The sequence below is a fragment of the Neolamprologus brichardi genome, chromosome 20, assembly GCF_056152115.1.
Source record: "Neolamprologus brichardi isolate AB-2024 chromosome 20, ASM5615211v1, whole genome shotgun sequence".
Lineage (NCBI taxonomy): Eukaryota > Metazoa > Chordata > Actinopteri > Cichliformes > Cichlidae > Neolamprologus > Neolamprologus brichardi.
This window is the reverse complement of record NC_142123.1, coordinates 1,163,154-1,190,354: the sequence shown is the minus strand read 5'-3', so window position 1 is coordinate 1,190,354 and position 27,201 is coordinate 1,163,154. Positions and strand designations below refer to the sequence as shown.

At 42.7% G+C, this 27,201-nt stretch overlaps 2 protein-coding genes across 4 annotated transcripts in view; one reads left to right on the top strand and one right to left on the bottom strand.

Annotated features, from left to right (window-relative positions):
• Nucleotides 1-187: 187 nt before the first annotated feature.
• Nucleotides 188-4,159, bottom strand: LOC102796430 (uncharacterized). Of its 3 annotated transcripts, none has more exons than XM_035905486.2 (6): nucleotides 2,676-4,159; nucleotides 2,465-2,499; nucleotides 1,601-1,808; nucleotides 1,410-1,516; nucleotides 1,077-1,224; nucleotides 188-881 (listed from the first exon to the last, which is right to left on the bottom strand). In XM_035905486.2, exons 2-6 carry the CDS (start codon nucleotides 2,483-2,485, stop codon nucleotides 574-576), a joined length of 792 nt encoding a protein of 263 aa, XP_035761379.1. In that variant the 5' UTR covers nucleotides 2,486-2,499; nucleotides 2,676-4,159; the 3' UTR covers nucleotides 188-573. The 3 variants fall into 3 exon arrangements, with proteins under 3 accessions (XP_035761379.1, XP_087689833.1, XP_087689832.1); XM_087833707.1 differs by having other exon boundaries at nucleotides 2,465-2,842; nucleotides 3,720-4,159; XM_087833706.1 differs by lacking the exons at nucleotides 2,465-2,499; nucleotides 2,676-4,159 and having other exon boundaries at nucleotides 1,601-1,853.
• A 16,685-nt stretch (nucleotides 4,160-20,844) lies between these two features.
• lgr6 (leucine-rich repeat containing G protein-coupled receptor 6) overlaps nucleotides 20,845-27,201 on the top strand; it is a 38,166-nt gene continuing 31,809 nt past the window's right edge. The window contains exon 1 of the mRNA XM_087833835.1: nucleotides 20,845-21,408. Coding sequence (XP_087689961.1) covers nucleotides 21,164-21,408 — 245 coding nt within the window. The 5' untranslated portion in view covers nucleotides 20,845-21,163. The remainder of the gene's footprint in view (nucleotides 21,409-27,201) is intronic.

Sequence of the window (27,201 nt, the reverse complement as noted above, 5' to 3'; positions counted from 1 at the left end):
GGAAGCACATCTGTGTTTATCTGAGCCACGTGCACTGTGCGGGTCGTCTTTATCATTTTAGACACACAGACAAGCATACAGTCAGAGGAAAATATGTGTAGATTTATTTTATCATAAAAAAGACATTTTGACACAAACAGATGTTTTCTTAACCAAAGAAGAAGATGATTGTAAACTGTATCTGCTAAATATCTGCGATACAGAATCGAGAAGAAAGAAGAGAAATATGCTACTTTTATTTTGAAGGATTTAAGTTCTACTTATAAAGTAGATGTTCTACAATAACCTTTTCGATTTACATGATAAAAGCCAGATCACCTCTCCCACCTCGCCTGTACCTGAAGTTTGCATTTACAGTTCATCCCCTCACACTGAATACAATGTGGGTCTGTATGCATAACTGACTCTGAGCTGCGGTGCGTCCGCTTCAGGCTTTCAAATACTCAGTATTCATTTGTTATTCAAACACAGAACTATAATAAGCAGACACGAGATTCATGGGACACCCAAAGTGATTTCCCTTCACATCCTTTGTCCTTATTCTATTTCTATGCTAATATAGATCCATTGTTTCTACGTTGTATTTGAGTCTCCCTGTAGACATTTTAGCGTCTTCTCATCAAAGCGGTAAGTGAGCTTCCGTTTAACTTTGTGAATCTCGCCTGTGCGAGAGTAGTTCCTTAGAGCCCGGGCCATCTTCTGGTACGTCATGGGCTTGCGGTTCCCCTTTCGCCGACCCCACAGCTGGGCCAGGCTCTCCTTGTTTTGGGAAGAGAACTGAAATGTGCCAGAGGAGGACTGGACCCACCAGATGCAGCTACGCATCGATGGCGTCTGAAGCATCTCAAACAGGAACTGGAACAGCCGCTCCTTCCTCTTTCCTTGGGAGGAAAAAGGGGATGTAAATCCAAATGTGAGGTAACTCTGTCTCATATGTGCATGAAAGCAGAATGTGTGTGGGAGACGTTTGGTATTTGTAGGCTGCTGAGAGTTTTAGTTCTTACACACATGTTCAAATGTGGTTCTGTCTGTGTGTGTAGGTGTGTGTGTGTGTGTGTGTGTGTGTGCCACTCTACCTGACAGTGGTGCAAGAGGCAGGGGATCTCTGTCCTTCCTGCTCCCTGTGTCAGAGGATGGTGACGGTGAATCCTGGTACTGGGAGCTACTAGACTGGGAATCTGAGTCAATGTATCCAGATGCCTCATCGGAATATGCTATGTGTCCCTGTGGTGAACACACACACACACACACAGACATAAACGTGTAACTATCTTTATAAATCATATATAACACCAATGAAATGGCTCATGTTACTCTAAATTCTACTTCGAGTTGATCGTGTCTGTCACACCGCATGAAAAAGATCATTAAGGCTAAATTTACCAGGAAGTTGAGGTTCTTGAACTTACCCACTGGTTGTCATGGGGACTAGTCCAGGCTTCGGGCTGCTGTCTGTATTCCTCACTGTGAGAGCCACAGTGCCACTCATAAGCATGCTGACCTGACCAACTATTCTCTATAGACAAACACAAAAGAGACACACACTCAGACACACTCTGGCATCTCTCTTATCTTCCCCCCCGACCATCATGACACTGACCTATAATTCTGCTGCCTTGGTGCGAGTGTATGTGTTGCCCCATTGAGGTCAGAGGTGATGCAGGCATGTGTGCAGGCTGGACCTCCAGTGAATGCTCCTGCAGGTACTCCTCGATGACCTCCAGGTCAACCTCAGGGCAGGACGAAGGAGCCACTCCACTCCAGGCTCCTCTGCCTCCACTTAGCTTGATCTCAGTTGCATAAGCCATCTGACACACACGGCAGGACATAATGAACATTTGCATTTGTTGCATCTATTGTCAGCGACAGCCTGAGGCGTTACTATGACACACAACACCCGTTTTGTTTGGTTTTCTTTCTTTTTTCTCATGAAGCCCATTGATGTTTTGTTGTGTGTTACTGTTGTGCTGTGATGCATCACACAGTGAATGATTTTGCTATCTGACGATCACTGACGGACACATTCATCAATGTTGAATGAGCCTCGGTCTGTTTAGAGCCCTAAAAAAGGAGCACAGCTCGTTCTTATAACAGGATTAATGTAAATAGCGCACATTTGGAAAACTTAATCTCGCACTAATGAAATGAATTTGATCCCAGCTCTGTGCTGAAGGGTTTGTTTTGGATAAGAGCCAAGGAGCAACACTGCAAGCATGTGTATTTTAGTTTGACTGGCAAATTTATGCAAGTGTTTGTGTTTTCATGGCCACAGATAACATGCAGGCAACCGTACCATATGGCTTAGCTTTTCATAGCCTTTTACCCTCAGTCTATACATAGATGACATGGTAATATTTAAGACCAAATTGTCACTCAGATCCAGTTATAAACATATAAATAAGTTTCTATGCACAATGCTCAACAAAAAATAGAGAAATTATCAAACAAATCTGATCAAACTCACCGTCTCCATCTCTGTCAGCATACTAAAAGGATGATCTGGAAAGAGAAGACGACCTCATCAGTTGAACCAGTGGTCAAAACATGAACTGAGAAGTGAAAGAAGCCGTCACACATAAACTCTACACCACTTCTCTAACTTATCAGACACCATCACATGAAAAGAAAAGACAAAAAAAGCTGACTTGAGTGAATAACAGCAAAGATCGACGTACCTGTCGAAGGCGCACTCCTGCGTGTGGTGCAGTAAAGTAATATCCTCAGGCATTAAAAGGCGGAGATGTCAGAACGTGAATGCTCACCTGTGTGATGTCCCACCTGGATGTCACCTCTCTTATACTCCACACATGCCCTCCTTCCCCCTCTCATTGGCCAGTGAGGGCTGTCAAACTGGGGGGAGTGGTTTATTTTGCCTATCTATTGTCTCTTCATACAATGTAATTTTTACGTTAGTATTATCCAAAGAAGTGCTACTGTACAGTCACTGTGTTTATGATTGGTTTCAGATGTGCAGACGTTTAAATGACAGCAATAAAGTTTGTCCTGTTTTTGTAGATTGTCAGAGTTTCACATTTTAAGGGAGTCAAAGCCTGTGGTTTCTTATCATTTCATTTGGCACAGACGAGGTGCATGGAGGACAATAATGTGGCTATATTATTTTGATTTTATATTTCTGTTGAAGTCAAACATGAAACACATATGAGTAGCTTAAAAAATATGATTGAATATGATAAATAAATGTTACACATTATATTTGTTGCAGAACAACAGATTCTCTAGAGCACAATAACATGTAGATGTAAGAACATCTAAGGATATTTAGACATTTGTACTGTAACTCACATTAAAACTTATTGTTTTGTATTTACAGCATTCGTTATGTTAACACTGGGCATTTGCATAAAATCAAGTGAGAGAAGAGTGAAGGCATGTTCTCTATGCAAGGTCCGTCTCCAGGACTACTTAAAAGAATCTAATCCTAACTAGGAAAAACAATCCTTGGGAATATCATACTTCCAATGCCTAAATACCAGGATTTAATTATCAATGCTTGGAGCTAAAAAGAGTAAAAAATTCTTAAAACACTTAAAAGACTTTACACATCCTCAGGACAATAATGCAGTTAAATAGTGCTGTAAAAGTAAAACGTTACAACTCATCTGTCACAGATAATCCGCTGGTTTCACTTAACCACAAAGTTGTAACTGTAACTGTAATCTGAAATTATTTGTCATCACAGTGAAAATGAATGCTCCTACACAATGACATTGTTCTTCATAAACCATTGCAGGGAAGCAAACAGCGCCAGGCATTACATCACCCCGCAGGTTAAGAGAACTGCGTCATTCACGGGTCGCTTTGATGTGTGCTGCATTGTGGCTGGTTCCTTTTTTGTGCTGTTTTTGTTGTGCGTGTGTTTTTTTTAAATTTCAGGCGTAGATTCCTGGCGCAACATGTGCTTTCTTTCGAACGATGTTGTTACGACGATGTTGTTAAGAGAGGGATTTCCCCAAAGCTTTTTTTGATCTGTGACAACAAACCTGTCAACCTCAGTCTGCTGTGTGCACAGGAGGACGACCTAATGAACATTAAGGCCCTGTCTGGTTCGCTACAACAGTCTCAGTGGTCAAACAAACCAAGTTAAGAGTAGATAATATTAAAGCAGATAATGCCTTTATTCCAATACAGTGTAGTTCTGCAAGGCATGCTGGGACATGATGAGCATGTACATCCAAAAAAGCACGAAGCAAAGCAGCAAACTGTGTTATCAAAGCCACTGACTCATGATAAGCACTGCCGTAACAAATCCAGCCTATTGCCTGCTTGGACGAATGATATATGGTGCATACGAAGCCGTAGAAGCAGTGGGTATCACAGCACGATAAAAACATGGGAATCTGGACAATAACTTTATAGCTTGTCATCGATCTGTGTACATGTTGAGTACACTGAAATATTCCCACAGGCACATTCCCTGTAAATGATCAGGCTACACGGGGATCATGGTGATTGAGGGTCATTATGTGAACGAGCAAACACGTGGTTGGATTTCAGAGTCAGTAACGTCTTAACTAAAGATATCTGCAGCCAGATGTTTCTGCTGCTTAAATCCAGAGCGATGGTCCAACACCAGAGCGATCAAACAGTCCTCGAGGGACTTTACATGTGTCCCTGCTGCAGCACACTGAATAAAATGAGGGCTTTAGCAAGACTACAGAACTTGACTGCTTGCTGATGTGGCGATTCAGCCATTGATTCATGTTACAGCATCTCATGAGTGAATGAACATAAACATAAATATGCAATAAAAGTACTTTTAGAAGTACATTTGTCCAAACACTTACATTTACTTACATTTATTTAGATTTACTTGAGTATTGTTAGGGGTCGCCACCTCAGCATGCAGTCAAGTTCTACAGTTTTGCTAATGACCTGTTTATTTTATTCAGGTGTTGCAACAGGGACACGTGCGTGTTTTAAATCAATAGAGAATCAGTCCAGAAAAACCTGTCCGGCGAGGGGGAGCCATATCTTCTTTGAAAGATCAGCAGTATTTCCCGTACCTAACGCATGTGATCCCAATTTTTTTTAACTCTCAGGATGCTGACAGTATATTCCAGTCAAATTAAAGTACAACCACGAGTGAGAAAGAAATGACAGAGTAGGCTGTGGTCTTTATAATGAAGAAGGATATATGAGGAATATTTGCTTACAGATCCCACGACCACGTCCCTATCTATCTACCTATCTATCTATCTCTATATCTATCTATCTCTATCTATCTACCTATCTATCTCTATCTATCTATCTCTATATCTATCTCTATATCTATCTACCTATCTATCTCTATCTATATATCTCTATATCTATCTCTATATCTATCTACCTATCTATCTCTATCTATCTATCTCTATATCTATCTCTATATCTATCTATCTCTATATCTATATCTATCTCTATCTATCTACCTATCTCTATATCTATCTATCTATCTCACAAAAAAGTTTTCCATTATATGTAAGAGTTCATGTACCAATTAAAACAAACTTTCACGCAATTTCCTAAAAAGATAAAATAACCAGGTAATTGTATTTTTTATAAGGTCAAAGTTCATCTCAGGAGCAACATGGGGCGTACACTGATTCAGTTTTACTTAGTTGTACTCTCATCAATCATTTGGTTGATTGATGAGAGTACAACTTATACCTGTGATACTTTTATTTTTCCATGTTTCATGTGTTTGGCAACTGCACCCTGAGATAAATGCTTAGAGTTTAAGTCAGTTAAAGTCAGAAATGCAGGTTTTCAGGCACTCAAATAATCGAGCTGAGAGGAAAACAAGCTGCCTAATTGCTGACAGATGTTGCATAATTTTTATACAAAAAAAAAAAAAACACCCATGTCTTCATACAAAATTTGAAATTACAGCAACAACCAAAAACAAAAAAACAGCTTGCAGATTCGAGGAGCTTGCTTTGCAACATGTGGTCAACATATGAAAGTCTATATTTCACTCAGAGACACAAAAACTAATGAAGGAAAGAAAAGGAAAAGTCAGCTGTACAGATTTGAAAGTGATCTGTTGTATCTCTTGGCACAAAGAGCAGATAAGAGCAATCGCCAGGTCAGATTTGTTTTACCCCATCTGCATCCATAACACTGCACAAATGAAATGAAAGTGACTGCAGAGGTTGCAGTAAAAGTCAGAGGCAGCGTGTTAAAGACGTGTCAGTGTCCACAGTAGTACCACTCCTAATTAGCATGATTATTAAAGACATTACTTGTCAGGGCTCTGTGTGCAGGCGGATGGAGAAGAGGATCCAAATGCGAGACTCTGAGACTGAATTGAAACTGAGAACCTTAGCTTTACTGCTGGTGATAAACGAAAACAACTGAACACACATCATCATCATCATCATCACAAGCACTAAGAGAATAAGAAAACAAACACACCAAAGTAACTTGAAATGCAGATTCATCATAAAACCCAACAAAGCACCAGAGACACATAAAGAACAATCCATCATTCAAAAATAAACCAAAACATAACTCAAAATACTCAAACTGACCCAGAACCGTGACATTACTGCTATCTGCAAGAACAGTTGTGCAAAAGTGTTGAATGAAAAGTTTAAGGTTAGAAATAGTTGTAGCTGCAGTTGTAGGAATGATTCTTTGTCACAAGAGCTTCACAAAAGGACTTGATAACGTGTTCGGAAAAACCCTCAGCATTCAGTGTTATAGCTGACGGTTAGGGATCTTAGAGGGCAGTCTGCACCTGGAGCATTCAGGCAAGGCGATAAGGCCAGAGAGACATTGGACCCTTGCACTCAGTAACACACACACACACACACACACACACACACACACACACACTTGCACAGGTGGGCGAAATCTACGAATTATTGCTTTACTAGAAAATGTAGGTGTTACAATTTGTGTTTTTGGACCTGAAGTGTGTTACAGGAAATTGGAGAAAGCTAAATACGATGAGGCAATCCATCAACGTGCTCAAGAATTTACATCCAGGGGAGTCGTGCTTTAATGTAAATCAGGGAATCGTTTCAAGAAGCGTTCGAGACCAAACAAACTTATTAGATTACTCTGTCTTATCTCAGGTTAACTAGATTTATCTGCTGCACATGATCTTCTCCACTCTCCTAATTTATCGGAAGTCAAAAAGATGATGATGTCATCTTGCTGCTGTTGACGTGTTTTCAAATATCTCCCTGTTTCTTTCGTTGCCGTGCATTTGTAACGGTGTCCATGCGTGCGCGAGCGATTTAATCAGCTAACTGCAGCACGTCTGAGTCACTTGATGTTTAACGGTCAAAGAATAGCAGGTGAATTGTAAAACTGGCTTATGAATGCACATGTATACACACACGCACACAAACACACATTCAACCACTTAATGACCATTAGTGTGCGAGGTCTTGAAGCAAAGGTGCATGTCTCTGTATGTGTGTGTGTGTGTGTGTGTGTGTCCAGGTGTAGTAGGTTTACAGTTACAGCCAAACCCCCTAGATTAGTGAGCATACGCAAATCACCTTTACTCATGCAGGTTTCTGGGAATTTCCCCAACGTCTACCCAAAAGTGTGTATCTGTGTGTGCCAAGACATTAGTGACAGTGGGTGTTTTTTCACAGTAGCAATCTTTCAATGAACAAACACTAAACATAAACATGCACTGAGTATGATGTTCAGCAGTGTTCACGATTTATTTACTCAAATGAAATCTAGCTGCTTCACAGGCATAAACACAAAAATCGTGTTGTTTGATTTAAATGTTTTTGTTTGTGTCGGACTAAATGTCTACACAATAATGATGTGTGTCATTTGTAGTTAGGGAGCAACAGTTGTTTTTAAATTCTGCCTCATGTTCACACCCACGGGCAGGGCCCGAGTGTAGCCAGGTGATTCCAGCGAACAGTCTGGCAGGTGAGCAGGCAGGTGGACACCACGGTGTTGACATACTAACTGTGTATGAGAGACACTGGAAAGTATGCAAAACCTGAGGTTGAGTCCTCTCTCTCTCTCACACACATACACACACCCCACCCAACACCATCACCTCCTCCTCCTCCACCTTTCAATTCGTTTCACACACTTGTGTCTGTCACTCTTGGTTAACACAAAGATAAAAGCTTTTTATTTATGTATTTCTGACGTTTTTGACAATCACTTGTTTTGCCCAGATGTAGTTCATTATAAGCACCTTGCAGCACGCAACTAAACGCATGCAGTTTGCAAATGGTCACCAGCAGTGCTGTGGTCAGATGGTGCAGAGGACAACATGCATTACTCATGTGGGAACGCTGGAGATAAGGAGAGGGATTGGGAACTCATGGAACTTTGCATTCCCACGGAAGATTGTTTGTGTCCTCCAGTAGGCCGTCCGACAATCTGCGGTCTCAATAACCACTCATAAACCATCACACAGACACGCACACAACCCCACCGGCCTTATCGCAATAACACATAAACTCAAGTGTGAAGACGGTACATAAATCATCTGCTTTCACAGCCAGATAAGCAGAAAGCTAGAAAGCTAGAGCGTAAAAGTTTTTATCACGCTCTGAAGATAAAGCAAAACATCTACACAAAATCTTCCAAAGAACACAATAAAGAGCCTGATGGTTTTTGACGAGCTATTCTGAAAGCAGTCCCTGCTGCACAGAGCAAAGCCCACACACTTCACACTTGGCGAAGCCGTTCATATTGTCTCCGTGCTCAGTGTCGTCCTGCAGGAGGCCCACACCTCCACTCCACAGCTGTCACAAGGGCAGGGTAGGCCAAACAATAGCTGTCTTTTCTTTCCCTCCCTGAACTTGTCGCCTCATTTGCAAAAAGAATCACATGTAGCATCTGCCTCTCGCCATGTTTAGACTGTGCATGCATCTTCCAAAATATGCTGATGTTAATATTAAATGTCATTTTTTTGTGAGTCCTTGGCTTCAGATCATGACGTGACATTAAAAATATTTGGTGTAGTTTGTTTGTTTTCCAGGTTTAAAGCGTTTTTGGCTTTAAAGCGATTATTCTGAAGTGAGCACAGGCTTAGGATGAAGGTATAGGAAGTGATATTCCTGCACATTTCTAGTCTGCTTATCCTGAGTCAGGTGTTTGAAGAATTACTCACACTGCCACCACTCCTGTTACCTTCTTTCTTCTTCACTGGACCAAAAGGATATGTCCAAAGTCCATGCGCTAATGCTGTTGGGAATTTTTTTTTTCTTGGCACTCTTTTAATATCTACCAATCAATCATGGTTTCAGTGTCACAGGTGAACATATGACTCTCTTTATGACCACAATTTACCATCTTCTGGTTATTTCCAGCCTCTCAAACTGGTTTCACAATGTGACAGCTCAGTGCACTTCAATGAACACTTTAGTCACCAGATCTGAATCCATTGTCTTTGTATGTGGCCGTTACAGCATGTTAAGCATGTATGTGAAAAATCTGCACGAATTATGCAACGCTACCAAGTCAGCAGAATCATCAATCATCTCGAGATAAAGAAAGAGGAATAAAACACAAGTTACATCGTGGAAAAGAATCCAAAATTTCCAAAAGGGACGTGTTGAAACAACAGTCTCGACACTTTTATTCGATCAAGATTAAATCCATGGAAACAACATCCAGCTGGGTTTTTCTGCTGTGATTTCTGCACCTTTAGGACTGCCCAGTGGAGTCGGGATAATTGAGTCAGCATGCATGTACTGTACTCAGAAATCATGCAATTATGGCTTCCTCTTTCCAGAGAAGACAGTGTCATCGTCACAGTTACTACTGGATATTTATCACTTCTCATCTGCGGTCAGCAGAACTAATGACATGCAGTTTGTGCTGTGAAGTGCATGAGACTTCAAGCTCCTGTGGTTTCAGAATTTGCTGAAAGTGCAGTAACAGAGTAATTCAGTCAAAGACAGTACGGCCTCTGGAAGTTTTAAACCCGTCTGAGTGGAATTTCTGTGACTGTAAAGATTATTTACAATTATTTGACGTGTGGTTACTTATTAGTATTGCAAATTGATCGTCGATGAGGAAGAACTTAAAGTGCATCTGCCGCAATCTGGAACTTGAATGGGGCTCTCCCATCAAAGACAGCCAATGTCAACTTCTGCCTCAAATAATAACGACTACCGTTTGATGTTTTCCAGAGAAAAGCTCAATCACGCTACATATTCAGTTGCAACCTCAGCAGAAAAGGAAAAAAACATTTCCCAAAGCTCTGGGTGAACAAGAGAAAGTACATTTTTAGGAAGAATGTAGGAATTGGACGTATTGGTGTATGCAGCAGATATCATTTATTTATCATACTTATCACGACCACTTTAGTTAAACGAAAGTTGGTATTTCCAGCTACAGAAAATTATAATTGGCAGTGTCTGTTCTGAAAGCACATCCCTGCATTTCTGTGTGCATAAATGGAAAAGAACAGACATTACAGATACAACACTGATTCAGAGTCAAACATAAAAAAGAGGAACCTGGGCTGGAGGTGTTGCAAAGCAGCTTTGAGATTCATAGCAACTGTAAAGTAAATACACGCCATACGTGAAAGATTTGGATGGTATTTGAGCAAAGAGCTGATAAGAGATGTCATGTTGACAGTATATGACATATTTGCTGCGTGTACATTTTCAGCAACAGCTTAAAACTCACCAGCTGTGTACGTATGAACCATATGAGACGACAAGCACTTTAGAAAACCTTTTGCTGTGTTGTCATCAGCAGACTAGAACAATTTCATATCAATAACTTTAGAGGGCATCATTTTCTTGACGCAGTGTTACAACACCATTAAAAGTATTTGAGCTTGCACTCCACTGTCCACATATTCATGACAAGTCAGTGCATCATGTCATTAAACATCAGTGTTGGGAAGGTTACTTTTAACATGTATTCCATTACAGATTACAGATTACATGTCCCAAAATGTATTCTGTAACGTATTCCGTTACGTTACTCAATGAGAGTGACGTATTCTGAATACTTTGGATTACTTAATATATTATCATGCTGTTTACAACTACATGAATGTACTATTGCTGTGATTTATTACTGTTACTGAAGGTCCGCGGCTCCGAACCGTAGTAAAGGGACCTCTGGCTAATACTGTGGGTTCGTGTCGGGCTCGTAGCTGAAAACTAGCTTTACTTTGTTGTCTGGGTCAACTTTGCTAGCAGAGACAGAGAGAGGCGTTGAAAGGCTGCTCCAACAGAACTTATTGTTTCAGAGGAAAACACGAACACGGTGTACAGTCGAGTCTTAATAGCTTACTTACAACTGGGCTCGTCAGGCTCTCTTCTTGGCTGCAGTGGTTATTATTATATTTACATACTTCCAGCTCCCGTTTCTGCTCGATGACAGCTCGTACTTTTCCTTTTTCTCCCTCCCTCGCTCACAGACACATAACGGGTATGGCAGTCCATTCTCCCTGCAGCACGGACTACACTGCCCATGATGCTACATTCTTTAGAGCCTGTAGCATTCTGCCTGTTAGCTTAGCACAACAACAACAACAAGGCCTCTCTCACCCAGGAAACACGCAGAGAGAGAGCGTCACCCTGTAACCATGGAAACCGTAACGCTGCTGCCTGGAACAACAGAACGTAGCTGTCAAACAAAACCCAAACAGTCCTGACCCGCCACAATATGAAACAGGGAAGTACCGCCGTGTAATCCATTTATTTCAACAAAGTAACTGTATTCTAAATACCACCTTTTAAACGGTAACTGTAACGGAATACAGTTACTCATATTTTGTATTTTAAATACTAACGGCGGTACATGTATTCCGTTACTCCCCAACACTGTTAAACATGCATGCTGGAGGTTTAGTTCTGTCCGCGAAATCCTCACTGCTGACTCTCAAACCTAGCAGGGAATTCTTTGACAATATTTCCAGTGGAGTTCAGTGAGCCTGTAATTAATTAATTTGTAACGATTCATACTCAGCTCCTGCTGTCCAGTTTGTCCCAACAGAAGCAAAACCATTAAAACTAAGTGCAACCCTAGTTTCTTGTTGTGTTACCGCTCTCTGCTCACTTTGAGCTGTGGGTATAGGGCAGGAAACAGTTTCTCTTAAAAGTATCTTCTACAGATATCTTCTACCCAAACGCACACAACACAACACACATTATGTTTTTCCACTTGTGTGCTGTCCTTTTATTTTTTATGTTTTCTATTATTTTCCCCATTTTCTTTCCCCCCTCTTTACCACTCCCATCCTTCCCACCTGTCAGCTTTGGAACTGCTAAATTACACACGTACTGATGTAAATAATAAAATAAAATAAAATGAGACTAACATGAGGAACCTTTAGAAAGGTTATAGAGCAAATATCTTTAGCACAAAAGTGAGTTCAGATCCTGATTCCTTCTAAATGGTGGGCCACATACAGCCCAGTGAAACTCTCGTTTCTGTCAGTGTGGAGACGTTTCCTACACATTTAATCCTGAGATATCTTAATGGGCAACAGTATGTCTCAGTTTTTCTACATATTAAAGAAATGCAGCTGTACAAAAAAATCAAAGAAATCTGTTAGCACGACTTCCTGGGCTTAAACTGTTTCTGCTGACCTCTTGTAAAAAACCTGAAATTTCTATATTACATTTTATCGATTACTTATTTACTTTGGTTTAGCGTGGATGGCAGGGAGAGAGAGAAATGTGCCCTCACATTTTTGCAAAGGCATCCAGTGGGCCAAACTGTGGCCCCGGGCCTTATGTTTGACACCTGCGCTCTATAACAAACACCAAAACACTCAGGATGTTACACTCTCATCAGTCCCACCATAAACACTATCAGGTAGGAACCAAAATTAACGTTCATATGATGCTATAACAAATAAATACATACATAAAGTAAAATAAATAAATAGTGAAGTTAAGTGTTGTAAATAATAACAAAGTAATTGATTATATAAAAGTTATGCAAAGTCATAACATTGCGCACCCTACTGAGCAGCACAAAGTGATGTTCTGTCACATTAATAACTGCAGTTACATAAGTTTTACGGCTGCTTCAACATTTCTGTGACGCCATCAGCTGGTTGTGCAGCTATCACCTGCAGTGATGCTCTTCTGTCTTTTACCAGGAGATGGCGCCATTTCATCAGCCAATTCCCCAAATCCACTCTGGCTCCCGCGCAGTGGCACTAACAAAAACATAATTGCATGATTTAATACGATGATGGTAATCATGCTCTCAGCGATGATAAGCTTCATACCTCCCAGGTGCCTAATTTTGGTTTTAATAGCTATAATCTTTCACATGATCTGCGCCCTGCAGATGACTGGAATTCTATTATAATAGGGCCCCTCTCCCTTCATCTTTCCCTAAAATGTGTTGACGCTCCTGCGTGTCCTATCAAAGTTCTGCATGAATGAGACTCTGTGGAAACAGTCCAACACTTTGAGTCACTGTTAACATTCCATATCAGCCTCCCTCTACAGCTACACGACTGATACTATCACGCAAAACGGGGCTACAAACTCAACACAAACATTCACGATTCACACGTCCATTCAGGAACACACACAATTAAACACAGTGCTGCGAATATAAACACACACAGACGTGCCAGAACCATCAGCAGTCCCTTTTTTCTGACGCCAATCAACATTTTATAGATAAAATTTACAGGTGCAGGAGTCAGACACACACACACGCCTACAAACGCACTCAAAAACACATGGGTCTGATTGCAGCGCCAGTGGCATTGCTCAGAATAGCATCAAACAGAGAGCAGCGTCGTGCATGTGTGGACCTGTAGGCTTTAGTCAGCCTGTTTCACCATATTAACCCTCGTATATCACACTGTCACTGAAGAGAAAATAAGCGAAGCGCAGATCAAACACCTGAAAAGCTTTGTCCTGGTACGACAGCGAGTAAAAGGGAGACATAATAAAGTGTTTGGGTGTAACACTTTTAAATGTACGTGTCCTCTTAAGAACAAGATCATGTTTTTGGACAACAGGATCGCTTTTACAAACTGTACTGTGCACCCCTCATTTCTTCATATCGGTGCAGCGACTAATTGAAATGTGCAAACATGAACTTTAAGGATTCTTGGAGGACATCCACAGCTCATCTCTGGATCTTGGCTGCTTTTTGCTCTGGTCTCTGTCAAAATGATTTTCTTTAATACTGTTGAAGTCTGAGCTTTGGGGAATCCAATCAATGATTGATAGATAGTGTTCTGGTTTTCCATCCTTATGCTTTTTCTGCTGTGTGTTTGGGGTCACTGTCATGCTGAAAAATAAAAACTCTGCCATATGGTATTTCATGGTGGATCAGACTCTAATAGTTCTTATAATTCCATCAATTTTGACAAAATCCCTAACTCCACTGTCAGAAATGCAGCCCCAAACGATGATAGATCGCTGGAGACACTCATCGTTATACCTCTTTGATCATGATTTGAACCAGAACTTTAAAATTCGGATTCATCGCTCCGTAAGACCACTGATAAGGCCACTGATTTTCAGTCCAGTTCTTGTGTAATGTTTCATACCTCAACAATTTCCCCTGCTTAAAAACGGCTTCTTGACATCCACCTTCCACCGAGACCATCTTGATGAGGCTTTGGTGAACAGCAGAGGGATCAACCAAACAGCCAGATGCATCTCTGAGGTGTTTTTGTGACAGGCCGCTTGTTACTAACTGTCTAATAACATCATTTAAAAGTTGTTCTATGTAGTCACCATGTAGTTTTATCCCTCGAGTTGCCTTTTTAAAGCTCAGTTCATTCATGGGTCAGTGTTAAGTGGCTTAACAAGGACTGGGCTGAAAAAAGAACCCTGCTTATTGTTAGCTATTGCACTGCCAATAGTACAAATATTAAAGCCACACTAAAACATTTTGAATTGAAATGTTTCATTTTTAGTTTCTACTTTTCCTGTTTTTATTTTTTCTCACTGTATGTGAGAAAGCTCTGCCTCAAATGCAGCTATTTTACACAGTTTTAACACTGGTGTAACGTGTGATATCGACACGTCAACCTTAGTACGACACGCAAATTGTAAATATGGAATAATCTGTAGTCAAATACCTTATTTACCTGAAAAAACAAAAAGCATGACACTTTTAAACCGAGACCATAACCTGATTAATTATGAAGGCACAGAGTGGATGGAGGCAAAACAGATGTGCAGGGACATCTTAAGAAGATTGTGTCGCTGACTTTTTGATCTAAAGGTTGTCACGAGGAAATAAAGGATGTTTCTGCAGGTGTGTTACAGCAACGACACTCTGTCCCACCAGGCTCTTATAAAGCTTCGCTGAACTCAGTGACTGAGCTCATCCCTACAGGGTTATTATTGTCTCATACAAACACACAAATAAGTCCACCACCCTGTTTTGTCCACTCTCCAGCCTCTTGCCCCACCCGTGTACCCTGGACCCCTTACCTCATCCACTGTCCTCTGCTGTTCTTTTTCATTCCTTCTTCCCTTTGTACTGTGAGATGGAGAGCGGAAGAAAGGGAAAAGGGGTGGGTGAGGTGGGGGTGAAGGTAAGGAAAGGGACCTTTGGTTGGCTTTCAGGTGGTTTCACATGAAAAGACAGCACACACCTAAGTTGCCGCCACCGGTAACCCACAGCGTCTCACTTGCTTCCGTTGAGTATACCTGAGTTAGCCTTCAACTGCCTCTGAACAGCCCAGGCAGGCACACAGAGAGACAAAGGCACTGTGAACACAGGAATCTCTAAATGCACATACAAGTGTGCAGACACACACACACACACACACACACACACACACACACACACACACACACACACACAGTATGTGGCTTAGATTGGAGAGGCACTGGTAGGTGTTTGGTATGCAGGAGTATGGTGGGGAAGAGATCTTGCAAGAGGGCAAAGGATGTGGGTGAGGAGGCGTGCTGTTATGGAGTGTGTGTGGGGGGGCTCTGTTTGCACGGCTACTTTCTCTGATCTCCCCCCTGAATGGATGCTTCTTGCTGCAAGGAGCTCAGGTAGCTTTGTCTGTGTGTGTGTGTGTTTTATTCCCAGGTAGACCACGGTGAGTGCTCTCAGGTTAGTGTCAGGTGTCAGGTAGTTACTTGTCTTCGTGTCTTCAAGGCTGCCTTTGCTTGGATAGTGTTTACAGCCCACAGAGCTCAGCGCAGAGGGGGGAGGAGTACGCAGGGAGACTGGCTTTGATCTGATGCAGACTGTTTGATAGCATGCGTATGAGTGACTGAGCGAGTGTGAGAAAGAAAAGTGAGAGATATAGATGAAGTATATGAGTGCATGCGTGCTTTCCCACTCGCAGATATTTGAAAACACGCGAAACCGCTTAAACATTCATGCGATGAGCATGAAGCTGTTCATTCACCGCAGGGCCGGACATAACCTTTCTGGGGCCTTCAGCAGAGTTTTATTTGACACCCTTCATTTTTAACATGTTAACTGTACATTAATAACTCACAGTTCTCATTATTCCCAAAGCATTACCTGAGACACTCCAGTGCGTCTCGGTGAAAGGGCGATGTATTTGTTAAGACACGAGGGGGGTGTGTGGCCCCGAGTTTGATTAAAAAAAAAAATATATATATATATATATATATAAGGTTTATTAAGAATTTGGTGTTTTAAACTTTGTTTTACTGTAATTTTAATATGTAAATCTGAGTGTGCAGGTGCTCCTCCATGATTGGTGCATCCAGGCTGGACGGATCGTACAGATTGGCTAATGACCGGGAGGCAGCGCATAAGAAGACACCGCCAGGCACTGCCGGGTCATTCATCCTCGGCCCAGCCGGCAGACCGTGTGTTCACTGTTTCACTATGTTGGTTTAATGTAGGAGTCTGTAGGTGTTTGATTAGTTTTCTCCTGTTTTTGTCAGGTAGGGAGGAAAGTGATTGTCGTTTGGTTTAGTTCTTTTGAACAGGTCAGTTTTATTTACTCCTGAGGCTACCTGTTGTTTGTTGTTTTGGCCTTGGGTTCACCCCGAAGTTATAATTCGCTCCCTTCCTTTGTTTTTAAATTCACTCATTGTAATAAATCTGTCACAAAGTATTAATTGTGTGATGTGCTGCTTGGGGTTGGACGGGGATGGATCACCTCTTATGTTGTGGCCATAACATTTACTCATTACGTTTTCCACTTTTTACTCAAACAATAATAATTCTTATATTTTCATTCTTATTCCTCATGGATGAATCATTGAGATATAGAAACATATGACCACCTGATGTTTAACAAAACAAACAAACAAACAAATTCAAGGCCTTCTGTTATTATTTAACACTTTGTAGCTGAAGAATTTTAAAAATGTCCAAGTGAGTGTAGTTAACCAGTCAACAACGTGAGACTTTTGCTGGGTAAAATATAAACTGAATATATCAAATATTATATAACATTTATGGAACTTTTTTTTTTTAGCTTCTTTATTTACGGAAATGTGTTGACAGCTAACTTAGCCATATCACACAAACATCACACAAACTACTGTTTCAGCACCTGTGTGAATATTTCAGTCTTGGGGAACAGCGGGAACTTTTTGAGCATCGGAATAACGAATGCAGCAAAATGAAACTTGTAACCAAACATCAGACCTATCAGAAGCAGGATAACACATCCTTGACTTTTGTTCCTTCAAACAGCGACACAGTAACAATAACATCCCCATGTGGGTGCACAGAATTACAAACGAGTAGCGACCCTCGTGGTTACCTCCACTGTGGCAGTCTTGGTGTTAGTTCGCTACATTTACCTGTTGTAGCAGTGAGTCGAGCGGAAACTACACCACGACCTGAAACACAAAGGCTGAAACGGCTTATTAGGGAGTTGTGAATGTTCACACCACCTTGAACTTGAAATGTGCTCCTCCAGTAGGAATGCTGAATCATGTAGGAGGCCACACAGCATGTTACTTTATAACACGAGACAACACCAACAGCAGCAGCTTCACATGAGCAGATTGTTACTTTGTTCTAAATCACACAGCTTCAAAACATTTTAATGAAACATGTTCATGAATAAAAAGGAAACTAGGAATCTGGAAATTTCTGGAAACATGCCGACTTGTTGAGCATGCTAACAACATGCCAAGAATAGAATATCATGTGTGCCTACATATTATATGTGATTATTTCAATATAGTACTTTAATAAGAAATTTTCTCCTCTCTGCTCATGCACGGCAATCTGCGCTACACTGCCTCACATTTAAACATGTGCAAATGCATTTAAGCGGTCAGATCAGGTGCAATTTGTGCAAATATGTAGCACACCGGTCACGATTTCCTATTTGTGACTAAGTATGAAAATAAGACCAAAGAGACCGATAACAGATAAAGACAGAGAAAGGCACGGAGACAGGCAGCCGACCAGACACGCAGGTTTTTACACTGTGTGTGTTTTAGGGCTCCCCCGAGGCTCGACAATTAGAGTATTTAAAAAGATGACAGAGCTCGAAGCGCAAAAAATGGGAGAGGTCGAGAGCTCAGGGAGTGGAGAAGTTTGCAGGTGTATGAAGAGCGTGTGCATGTTTAATGTGTGTGTTTGTGTGTGTATGTGAGTGTACTGTATGATCACACAAGGTGTGCCTGTGAACAGCCTTTTTATGTGCATTTGAGGTACTGGAGAATAAAAAGACTTCATAGTAACTCACGCAACATTGTAAAACTGACAATGCACAGTAACCCGCTTTCCACTACAAAGAAGAGAGAGAGAGAGAGAGAGAGCACGGGGGAGAGAGAGAGAGAGAGAGCGTGAGCAACACACAGAGAGGGAGACATTGTGAGGAACAGCTCTGAAAGAGTTTTTGTGGGACTATAACAAAGGCCCCTCAGAAAACACAGTGGCATAGGAATGTTAATTAATTAATGAGAAACTATTCAGCCTACAGAGGATCGTGGAGAAAGAAAGACCGAAGGGGAAAGATGGATGGACATACAGAGAGACAGACAGGCCGGAGGGCCAGAAAAGATCTGTGCAGTTTTGCATTTGAAATAGCACGCTGTGCATGGACTCTGTGAGCGGGTTTTCAGACCCTTTCAGGGATCGTGCTCGTCATAAACTTACATCCTTGCACTTGTACTTGGCTTCGCATCTTTGCAGTTGTGTGTGTGTAACATGCAGCATCTGTCAAATGAAAGACTCGCTTTCTCAAGCCTCACTTTTCCAAGAACTGGGAAGCAGCCATGCTTTCCACACTGACTGCCATTTTTGAGTTAATTCACCAATTTTCTTTACTGGAGATTTTATAAGTGCGAGCGGTTAATTTGATCAGCTCTTGGATGACCATGTGATCCTCCAGTAAAACATGAAAATAGCTAAAAGTAGAGCTATTAGGGACAATCAGTGCAGTGTTTTATTGCACTGTTTTTGCCTACTGGAATAATTGATTTCTTTCCCTCTTAAGCTTCTTACAGATCAGCTCAAGACTATCACTAGATTAATACCGGGAGATAGGTTTGAACAATGATAATGTATACTTTATAGATCCCCATGGGGAAATTACTGTCTCTGCACTCAGTGAAGCAGTGGGCACCCAGGGAGCCGTGTGTAGGGACGGTACCTTGCTCAGGGGCACCTCAGGGTAGCTGTTCAGTGGATTCAAACCCCGACTTTCTGATCATGGGGCAACCTACTGAGCCATCCCTGCCCCCAAATGACAGAACAAAATCTGTGCTGCTTTTAATACCAAGTCAGTTTTTCTTGAGCTGTTATAATTATAAATTGCATCATTAGGCTCTTATGTAACATTCAGTACTTACAGGCGCAAAGCATGTAAAGCTCAGTTGTGTAACGAGGAGATTTATGCATTATAATAAAACAAAGTGAGGTTGGATGAGACTATTGTCAGGATGTGTGGAAAAACTGTGAGTGAGCACAGATAGGCTGCCACGAACTCGCCTCTCTATAGACTGGAGTGTGTGTGTGTGTGTGTGTGTGTGTGTGTGTGTGTGTGTGTGTGTGAGAAGGATATGTGAGATCCTTTGGACCGGTCACTCATGATCTGTAATTTATCTATGGGCATCCATGTGCATGTGTGCATGCTTGCATGCGAGCATTTTTGAGTGTGTGCAATTGCAACATTCCAGCAGGCAGAAATCTGAGAAGGTGGGACTTACGAGACACTCGATTCTGCTCTTTCTGGGTGCTGAGGGGTGCTGAAGAGTCACAATCCCAATTTCCTTCAATCACTTGCAAGCCATTGGAACAAAAAACAAAAACAAAAACAGGAATCTCTCATTGCATCCAAGAAAATGTTTGTATTGAAAGACATATTTGTCACAATGTAGTTTACACATGTCTGCTTTCATATTATAGGCATGAATTCATGAAACATTCTTATATGTTCACTTAAGTTGCACGTGGAAAAAAGATAAGTGGCACATCTGAGTTATCTTATTATGACACATGTGAGCTTTATGAAACATACTATATAAAACAGACATTCACTTCAGTTTTGTACCATGTATATTATGGGCTGTCACAACACTCTGACCCTTTGTATCACTCTCACACATCCACACACTCTTTTCATTCTGACTCTGCAGAGTTTGCTTTATCTTATATCAACTGAAAACAAAACCTCATTTTTCTCCAAGTTTCCCTCACAGGGGCTTTATAAGGCCTCACAATCAATCTTGTCGCACACCACTGTACTGCAGTTACCTTGTTCTTCCCTTTTCCCTTCTTCAAACTGCACACTCACCCTTTCTCTTCAGCCTGAGTAAAGAATGGCAAAGGGAAGAGAGGGAGAACGAGAGGGAAGAGTTTGAGAATCGCGGGTCCCTCCCACTAAATTGTGGGCCAATGAGCGTAGCTCATTCACAACTCATGCGCTCCTTCTACAATAGGTAAGGAGAGAGAGACAGAGAGAGCAAGAGATACATACAAGGAGAGAAAGAGAGAGGGAGAGACATATATACAAGGAGAGAAAGACAGTGAAGAGGCAAGGCCAGAGTCAGAGGAGACAGACGAGAGGGAAGAGGAGCTCGATAAAGTTGAGCCAATGGGACTGAAGCAGTGACAGAGAGGTAAATAAACAGAGATGAATAGGTCAGTGTCTTGACAGGACAGATTTACAGTGCGGACAACCTGCAGTGAAGAAAAGGATAGGAAGGGGCGTTAGAAGAGCGACGGGAGGATTTAGAAGAGAAGAAACTCCTCGTTTATCAGCGCTGCATCAGAAAGAGAGACAAGTCGGGAAGCTCCACAGGTGCAGATGCAGACAGGTGGTCAGCCAGACATGCCTCTTGTGCTTCTGTTGCTCTGTGTGGCCGGAGGAGTCTGGGGGTCCGCCCCCGGAGCGTGGGGGTACGGACGGATCCAGGACAGACAGGCTACAGCGGCAACAACGTGCCCATCTCCGTGCCACTGTGAAGAAGACGGGATCTTTATCATGGTTGACTGCTCAGAGATGGGACTATCATCGGTGCCAGCCAACCTCAGCCCGCTGACCACATACCTGTGAGTAACACATCACTGTTGGAACAACAATGGTTGTTTTATTATTAAACCCTTTAAGTTTTTCACCCTGTGTTTCCTTGACCTCACTAATCATCTTCCTCTTTGCGTCCTAACCTTGATCTTCAATCCTCCTCTCCCTCATCGTGGTCTGGTACCCATTTGTCTCAGTGTTGTTTGAAAAATGAATTAATGCTGCCGAGATGCGGCTGGTATTCCATCATATTGTAAAAATAGAGCAGTGGGCAACAGTTGGCTGGATGTGAAGCACTGGCAAAGCCCACATGTAGATAAAAATGGACAGGCGGGAACATGTGCATGCACGGCAGCGAGAGAGCGTGTGTGCTCGCCGCTATGGCAAAATAACTGGACCACTTTCAGTGTCAGGTTTCTGAGCTCCAACTGGAGACATGCCACGAGAGAGACTGTGTGTTTGTGTGCACACGTGTGTGCTGTGCCTTTTGTGTTTGTGCGCACACATGCATGTGTGCGAGCTGCAAGCACTTGACACGAGCATGTTTTTGTGTGCGCGTGAATCAAGAAGGGTTCGAACACAGATGTCCGAACGTGTAAAAGGCTTAGCTTTCAGCTTCGCCGCTACGCTGTGTCACACTGTTGCAATAAAAGCACAGAGGCGAAGAAAAGAGCAGAAACATGTGCAGGAAAGGCTCATTTAATTATGTTTTTTCAAAAAAATATCTTGATGAAATAACTCCTTTGTGACACTTCATTTCCAAACACCGAAGAACAGTAGCACTTTTACATTTCATTAGTATACGTTGGCTCGAGCGCACGGCAGATGCTGTAAATGCAATGAAAATGTATTTAAGGGTAATAAGAAGCTCTAGACATAATATTATGTAAAAGATAGTTTCATACACCACCCTGTCGTGGCTCAAAGCCAGATCTTTAACTGCTTTACTGCGTAAGACCTCAGAGGACAGATTGCAGACACTTTGTGATAACTGATACTAAAGTCATAGAAGTCAAATCCAGGAAACAGGGCGTGATAGAGAAGCTCTCACTAGGGGCTCTGCAAGTATTTCAAGAGCAGAGGAGCAGAATTCGGGAGGAGGGGAGAAAGATCAAGAGTTTACGTAGCAAACGACTTTAAGAGAGGTGCATAAAAGAACGCCGCTTGAATGATGCTCGCCTCTCGTGCTGTCATGGGAGCCCGCGATGGCCAAATCTCACTGTGCTCTTTTGAAAGTTAAAACACATTTATGGTGGTGAAATATGGTCTCTTACTGCGTCCAGGAATCGCTCTACCTATGAGAACTTCAGGCTTTTGGCCTAACAATGGCTGCCTGTCACACAGCTAAGTCAGCACACGTACACACCCAAGCCAGGCTTGATCTTAAAGGGAGCGCGTTGAGCCCCTCAGTCCTCCTCTAAAGTAAAAACAATGATGACATGAGACTCCCTCGGTGCAGATCTGCGCTCATCTTAAGTGCTGTGCCCAAGCCACACACAAACACACAGATCTACACACAAACACACATCGTTTCCTACAAACACAAGCTTAATTGTTCATTTCCCCTCGTTCCCTAACGGTGGAACTGTACCAATTAGTGCGTTTGAGGGCTGATTTAGAATAAGATAAATAAACTCAGTGACCAACCGCACACGCCCACACACAGTCACACACATTAGCTGTAGAGGAGAGAGAAGATGGAATGTGGGACGGCAGGAGAGATGCCACAACGAATCAGGAGAGCACACGCGAAAAGTTTCCTTCTTCAAACGCAAACAAAACAACAAGCTTCTCCCAAACTCAGACGCTGCATGAAAACAACTGCAGCAGCACAGCAGGCTGCAGTTTCTCATTTCATCCTCCAGCATAAAAGGTTACAACAGCGGCGAGCCGGTCCAATCCCCATCAGGATCTGCAGAACTGTCCAGCACGCCCCGCTGCGACGTGTACTCTGGATTAGCCTCCAAGCACACACTGTAGGCTGTGGAGGTCACAGGGATTTGCTTGGGAACAGTCCACATTATAAACCACATCCACACAACTCTGTGAAAGTATATGACATCATTCGGCCGTGTCATCGGAGAGCTCTTCAAAGTGAGCCGAAATGCACATGCTAGCGACTTGAGAGGAGAAACCAGGCGATGCATGATTCACTCGACTTTCAAGTGTTTATTTGCACACTTGGACGACCCCACTGCATATAGGCATAAACATAATTAAGTCGTAATCAGGGAGATTTTTCTCTCTTTTTTAAAATCATAACACCGAGGCGACTGCAGGTTGACTCTGCAAGAGAATTTTGCCACTGGGAGGCAAAGGCGCTTGGAGCTGCTAGCAGCGGAGTGGGTAGAGATTTATGGCAATAATTGTTTCCGTGGGCAATGCTTGAAATGAGCTGTCATGTGAGATCATTTGAAAGACCTTCTCTTTGATATCGCATTAGGAAGGAAAGGCAGTGCCCCGGGGTGCTCGTCTCTGTGAGTGTGCATGGATGTGAGTGCGAGAACACCGTGTACGGTAGTTTGGAGACCTGTGTGGTTTAACAAGTCAAACGGCCATAAAGGATGGTAAGTATCACAAATCTTAGTTAGGAGCAAGTGAATTAGTCCGCTTTCCACCTATAGACTTATACATAAAGCAATGTTTTTTTAATGCCCTCGTTATCTGTTTAATATCAGGTAATATTTCTATACTCTCTGTTTCTACGGTTGTCAGGTGCGCATGTTTACACGTCTCCCACTTACTTGAACAGTGTGAGCGTAAGTGGAAAAGAGTGTATTTGGGTCTGGGGTTGGACCGGCGTTGAGAAGCATTTAGGTGATGCCTAGTGGTAGCGGTAAGTGCGGTGAACTTCTAACAGTGTTTTGGCTGGGGCCAGGAAACCACAGCGAGCACATTACCAGACAGAGGAAAACTGAGGAGTGTGTGAGCACGCCTGCATGTGCACACGCGTTTCTCTGTGTGTGTGTGTGTGTGTGTGTGTGTGTGTGAAGACCACCCAGATTGCAAAGGGGATTTTTTTCTAGCCAGTGGAGGTGAAGCAAGAATCTAAGAATAATGGAGAGATAAAAATATGATTAAAAGGGAACCAATTGGTGCCACAGGAATGAATGTGGACAGCTTTGAACACTCTGCTTCTGCAGGAGCAAAAAAACAAATAAATAAAAATCACACACACACATATACGCATGCAGGGGACAACATCCTGCCCTGTGTGGTGACCGTGGCAGTAGCAGTCGTGTGCGTGTCATTTAGCCATTATGTTGATGGAATGATTCCTATCGTGAGTGACCGGAGCTCACACTGTAAACATGATGTCTGCAAGAGAAAGAGAGGAAACAGAAAATGTATTTGACAGAGAGAGAGGAGCAGAAATAAGTGCATAGAAGAAAAAAGAGAACAGTGTGTGTGTGTGTGTGTGTGTGTGTGTGTGTGTGTGTGTGTGCTCGAGTGTGTGTACAAAGAGTGGAGGGTCCTCACAGAGAAGATATCAGCTCCAGCATCAGTGTCCTGGCTCCAGACAGCTACGGTAGCACCCTGCCTCGACTACACGCCCCTCCTACCTCATTTAGGCCATTCTCCTGACCCCCCCCCCCCAACCTGATCTACAGAGCAGGTGTCGGTCTGCTCACGCAGTGCAAATGTGTGATCCCTGTGCAGTGATTGATAGGAAAAACCTAGCGATGGCTACACCTCCGGGCAGCGGAATAAGAAGAGCACAGGGTGTGCACTCAGATGGTGTCACTTCATTGTTTTTCTTCAAGGTGTTAATGTGCACGTCAGCTGGGGAGGAGCTGTTTAGACTACAAGCCAAACAGCTGTCAATGGTGATCAGAGAGTTGCACAGAGGAAGAAATCAACTGCACCATAGTTTCCTTCTTTTCATGCTCTTCATCCTTCATTAACTCCTTTGTCCTCTCCTCAACTCAAACCCTCAAAGTGTTAACTCAGCGCTCCTACAGTAGATTCCCTGGAGCTCAGGCAACGAACACTGGCTGAAAAAAGCCACTTCCGATTGCTAAGTGATATTTATGCCAGAAGGATGAAGGAACTGCACTGGTTTGTGGTTTCCTGAGAACGACCTGGGAGGCTTTTAAACGCTGCTTAGGGACAGACGGTAGGTAGGCAGGTAGAGAAAAACAATGGAAACAATGGTAATTCCCTCAGGAACAGCAAGCAAAGAAGACACAGAAGCCATAGTGTACTCTACCGCTCCACATCCTGTCCTTTAGAAAAAAGTAGAAAGCAATCACGACACAAGATCTTGAAGGGAACGAGGGTGGAGGAGAGCAGAAAGCAAAGTGGAGGAAGTTTTTGTAGTTTACGTGTACAAGAGCCTGCACATGATGGGCTTATGGGGACTGAATTAAACTGTTTGGCCCTTGTTGGCCCACTGACTGAATATGTAAATCTGTGCTTTTCGTGTGATGGCAGTGTGACGCAAGTATGACACGGGGCGCTAGGAATGTTCTCCCTGTGATGTGCGGTCGTGGGGTGAAGGCCTGCTTCTGACTGAGAGAATTCAGATTGGCTGCATGGCCCAGATTCCTATTCTTTCCAGCTCAGGGAATCCATGGGAATATTTGTTTGTGTGCATGTGCACGTGTGTGTGTGTGTGTGTGTGTGCGTGAGCGTCTGTCTGTACTGTATGTGCATGAAACTGTGCAAGTGCACTAGCCCTCTCTTTTCCACTACAGAGAAGGCATTGTCCTGTCCTGGGACGGGGCACGCCGAATGTCACCAACTGTCCGAGTGCATGTCCATGCGTATGTGGATCTATGTGTCTGAATGTGGCGTATGTGCATTTGATGAGACATTTTGAAACTGTTTATTGCCTAAAAGTACAAGAATTAAACAGGATTTTAAACTTCTGCAAGAAGATGCAATTACAACAGCTCAGGAAAGGCCCACTTTTTAGACGAGCCTATCACAAACTACAAATGTAATGGCTATTTGAGGAAGCAAAAACTGTGTTTTTCTGATTAAAACATCTCAGATAACCTGATTATGTGCTGGAGTAAAAAATGCTCAGAAGGATTGTGCAGAAAGTTGGATTTAACTTTATTTTTTTACATTTTTTAAAAAAAAATTTAAACCCCCATAAAAAAGTTTGTAACTTTGTTTTTTATTTAATAGGAAACTAAAATAATAGATCCTGTGATGAGACATGGGGGAGAATGTTTACATGAGTGTTGACAGCAGAGTGTGCATGACATATCTCTCAAAGTCTGTCTGCCTATCTTTGTGATCGTTGGCCAGACCTGCAGAGCAAAGTGGCTCATGTGGGGCTGGCAGTGTGCAGGTGATGACTAGTAAGAGCTAATGATACTTAGTGCCCTTTCAAACAACACACACACACACACACACACACACACACACACACACACACACACACACACATTTGCACGTACTCACAAGACCCTCCACCCACATAGCAGACAGGTCTGGCCCGGATCTGGTATCAAGCCGGCACTGCTGGTTGACTTCTGGCATGATAAGACGTATGTCATCCAGATATGGGCCAGGCCTGGCAATGATGCCACTGTTCATGCAATGGCGTACCACATCTGGCCCAATTGTGGTTTGGGTTATGTGGCCTGGGCCCATAGAAAACAGGACTGGCCCGGATCTGGCATCAAGCTGGCACTGCTGACTGACCGGTGTCATGGCAGGGTGTATGTCAACCAGATGTGGGCCAGGTCTGGCAATGACACCACTATTTAAGTGATGGCATGCCACATCTGGCCCAATTGTGGTTTGGTGTATGTGGCCTGGGCCCATAGAAAACAGGTCTTCCCTGGAGCCGGCATCAAGCTAGCACT

Coding starts and splice junctions, on each gene's coding strand:
- LOC102796430 (XM_087833706.1), bottom strand. CDS start 1,853: ATGCAACAAATGCAAATGTTCATTATGTCCTGCCGTGTGTGTCAGATG. Junction 1,517..1,600: donor CCAAGGCAGCAGAATTATAG/GTCAGTGTCATG, acceptor GTTTGTCTATAG/AGAATAGTTGGTCAGGTCAG. Junction 1,225..1,409: donor GTCCCCATGACAACCAGTGG/GTAAGTTCAAGA, acceptor TGTTCACCACAG/GGACACATAGCATATTCCGA.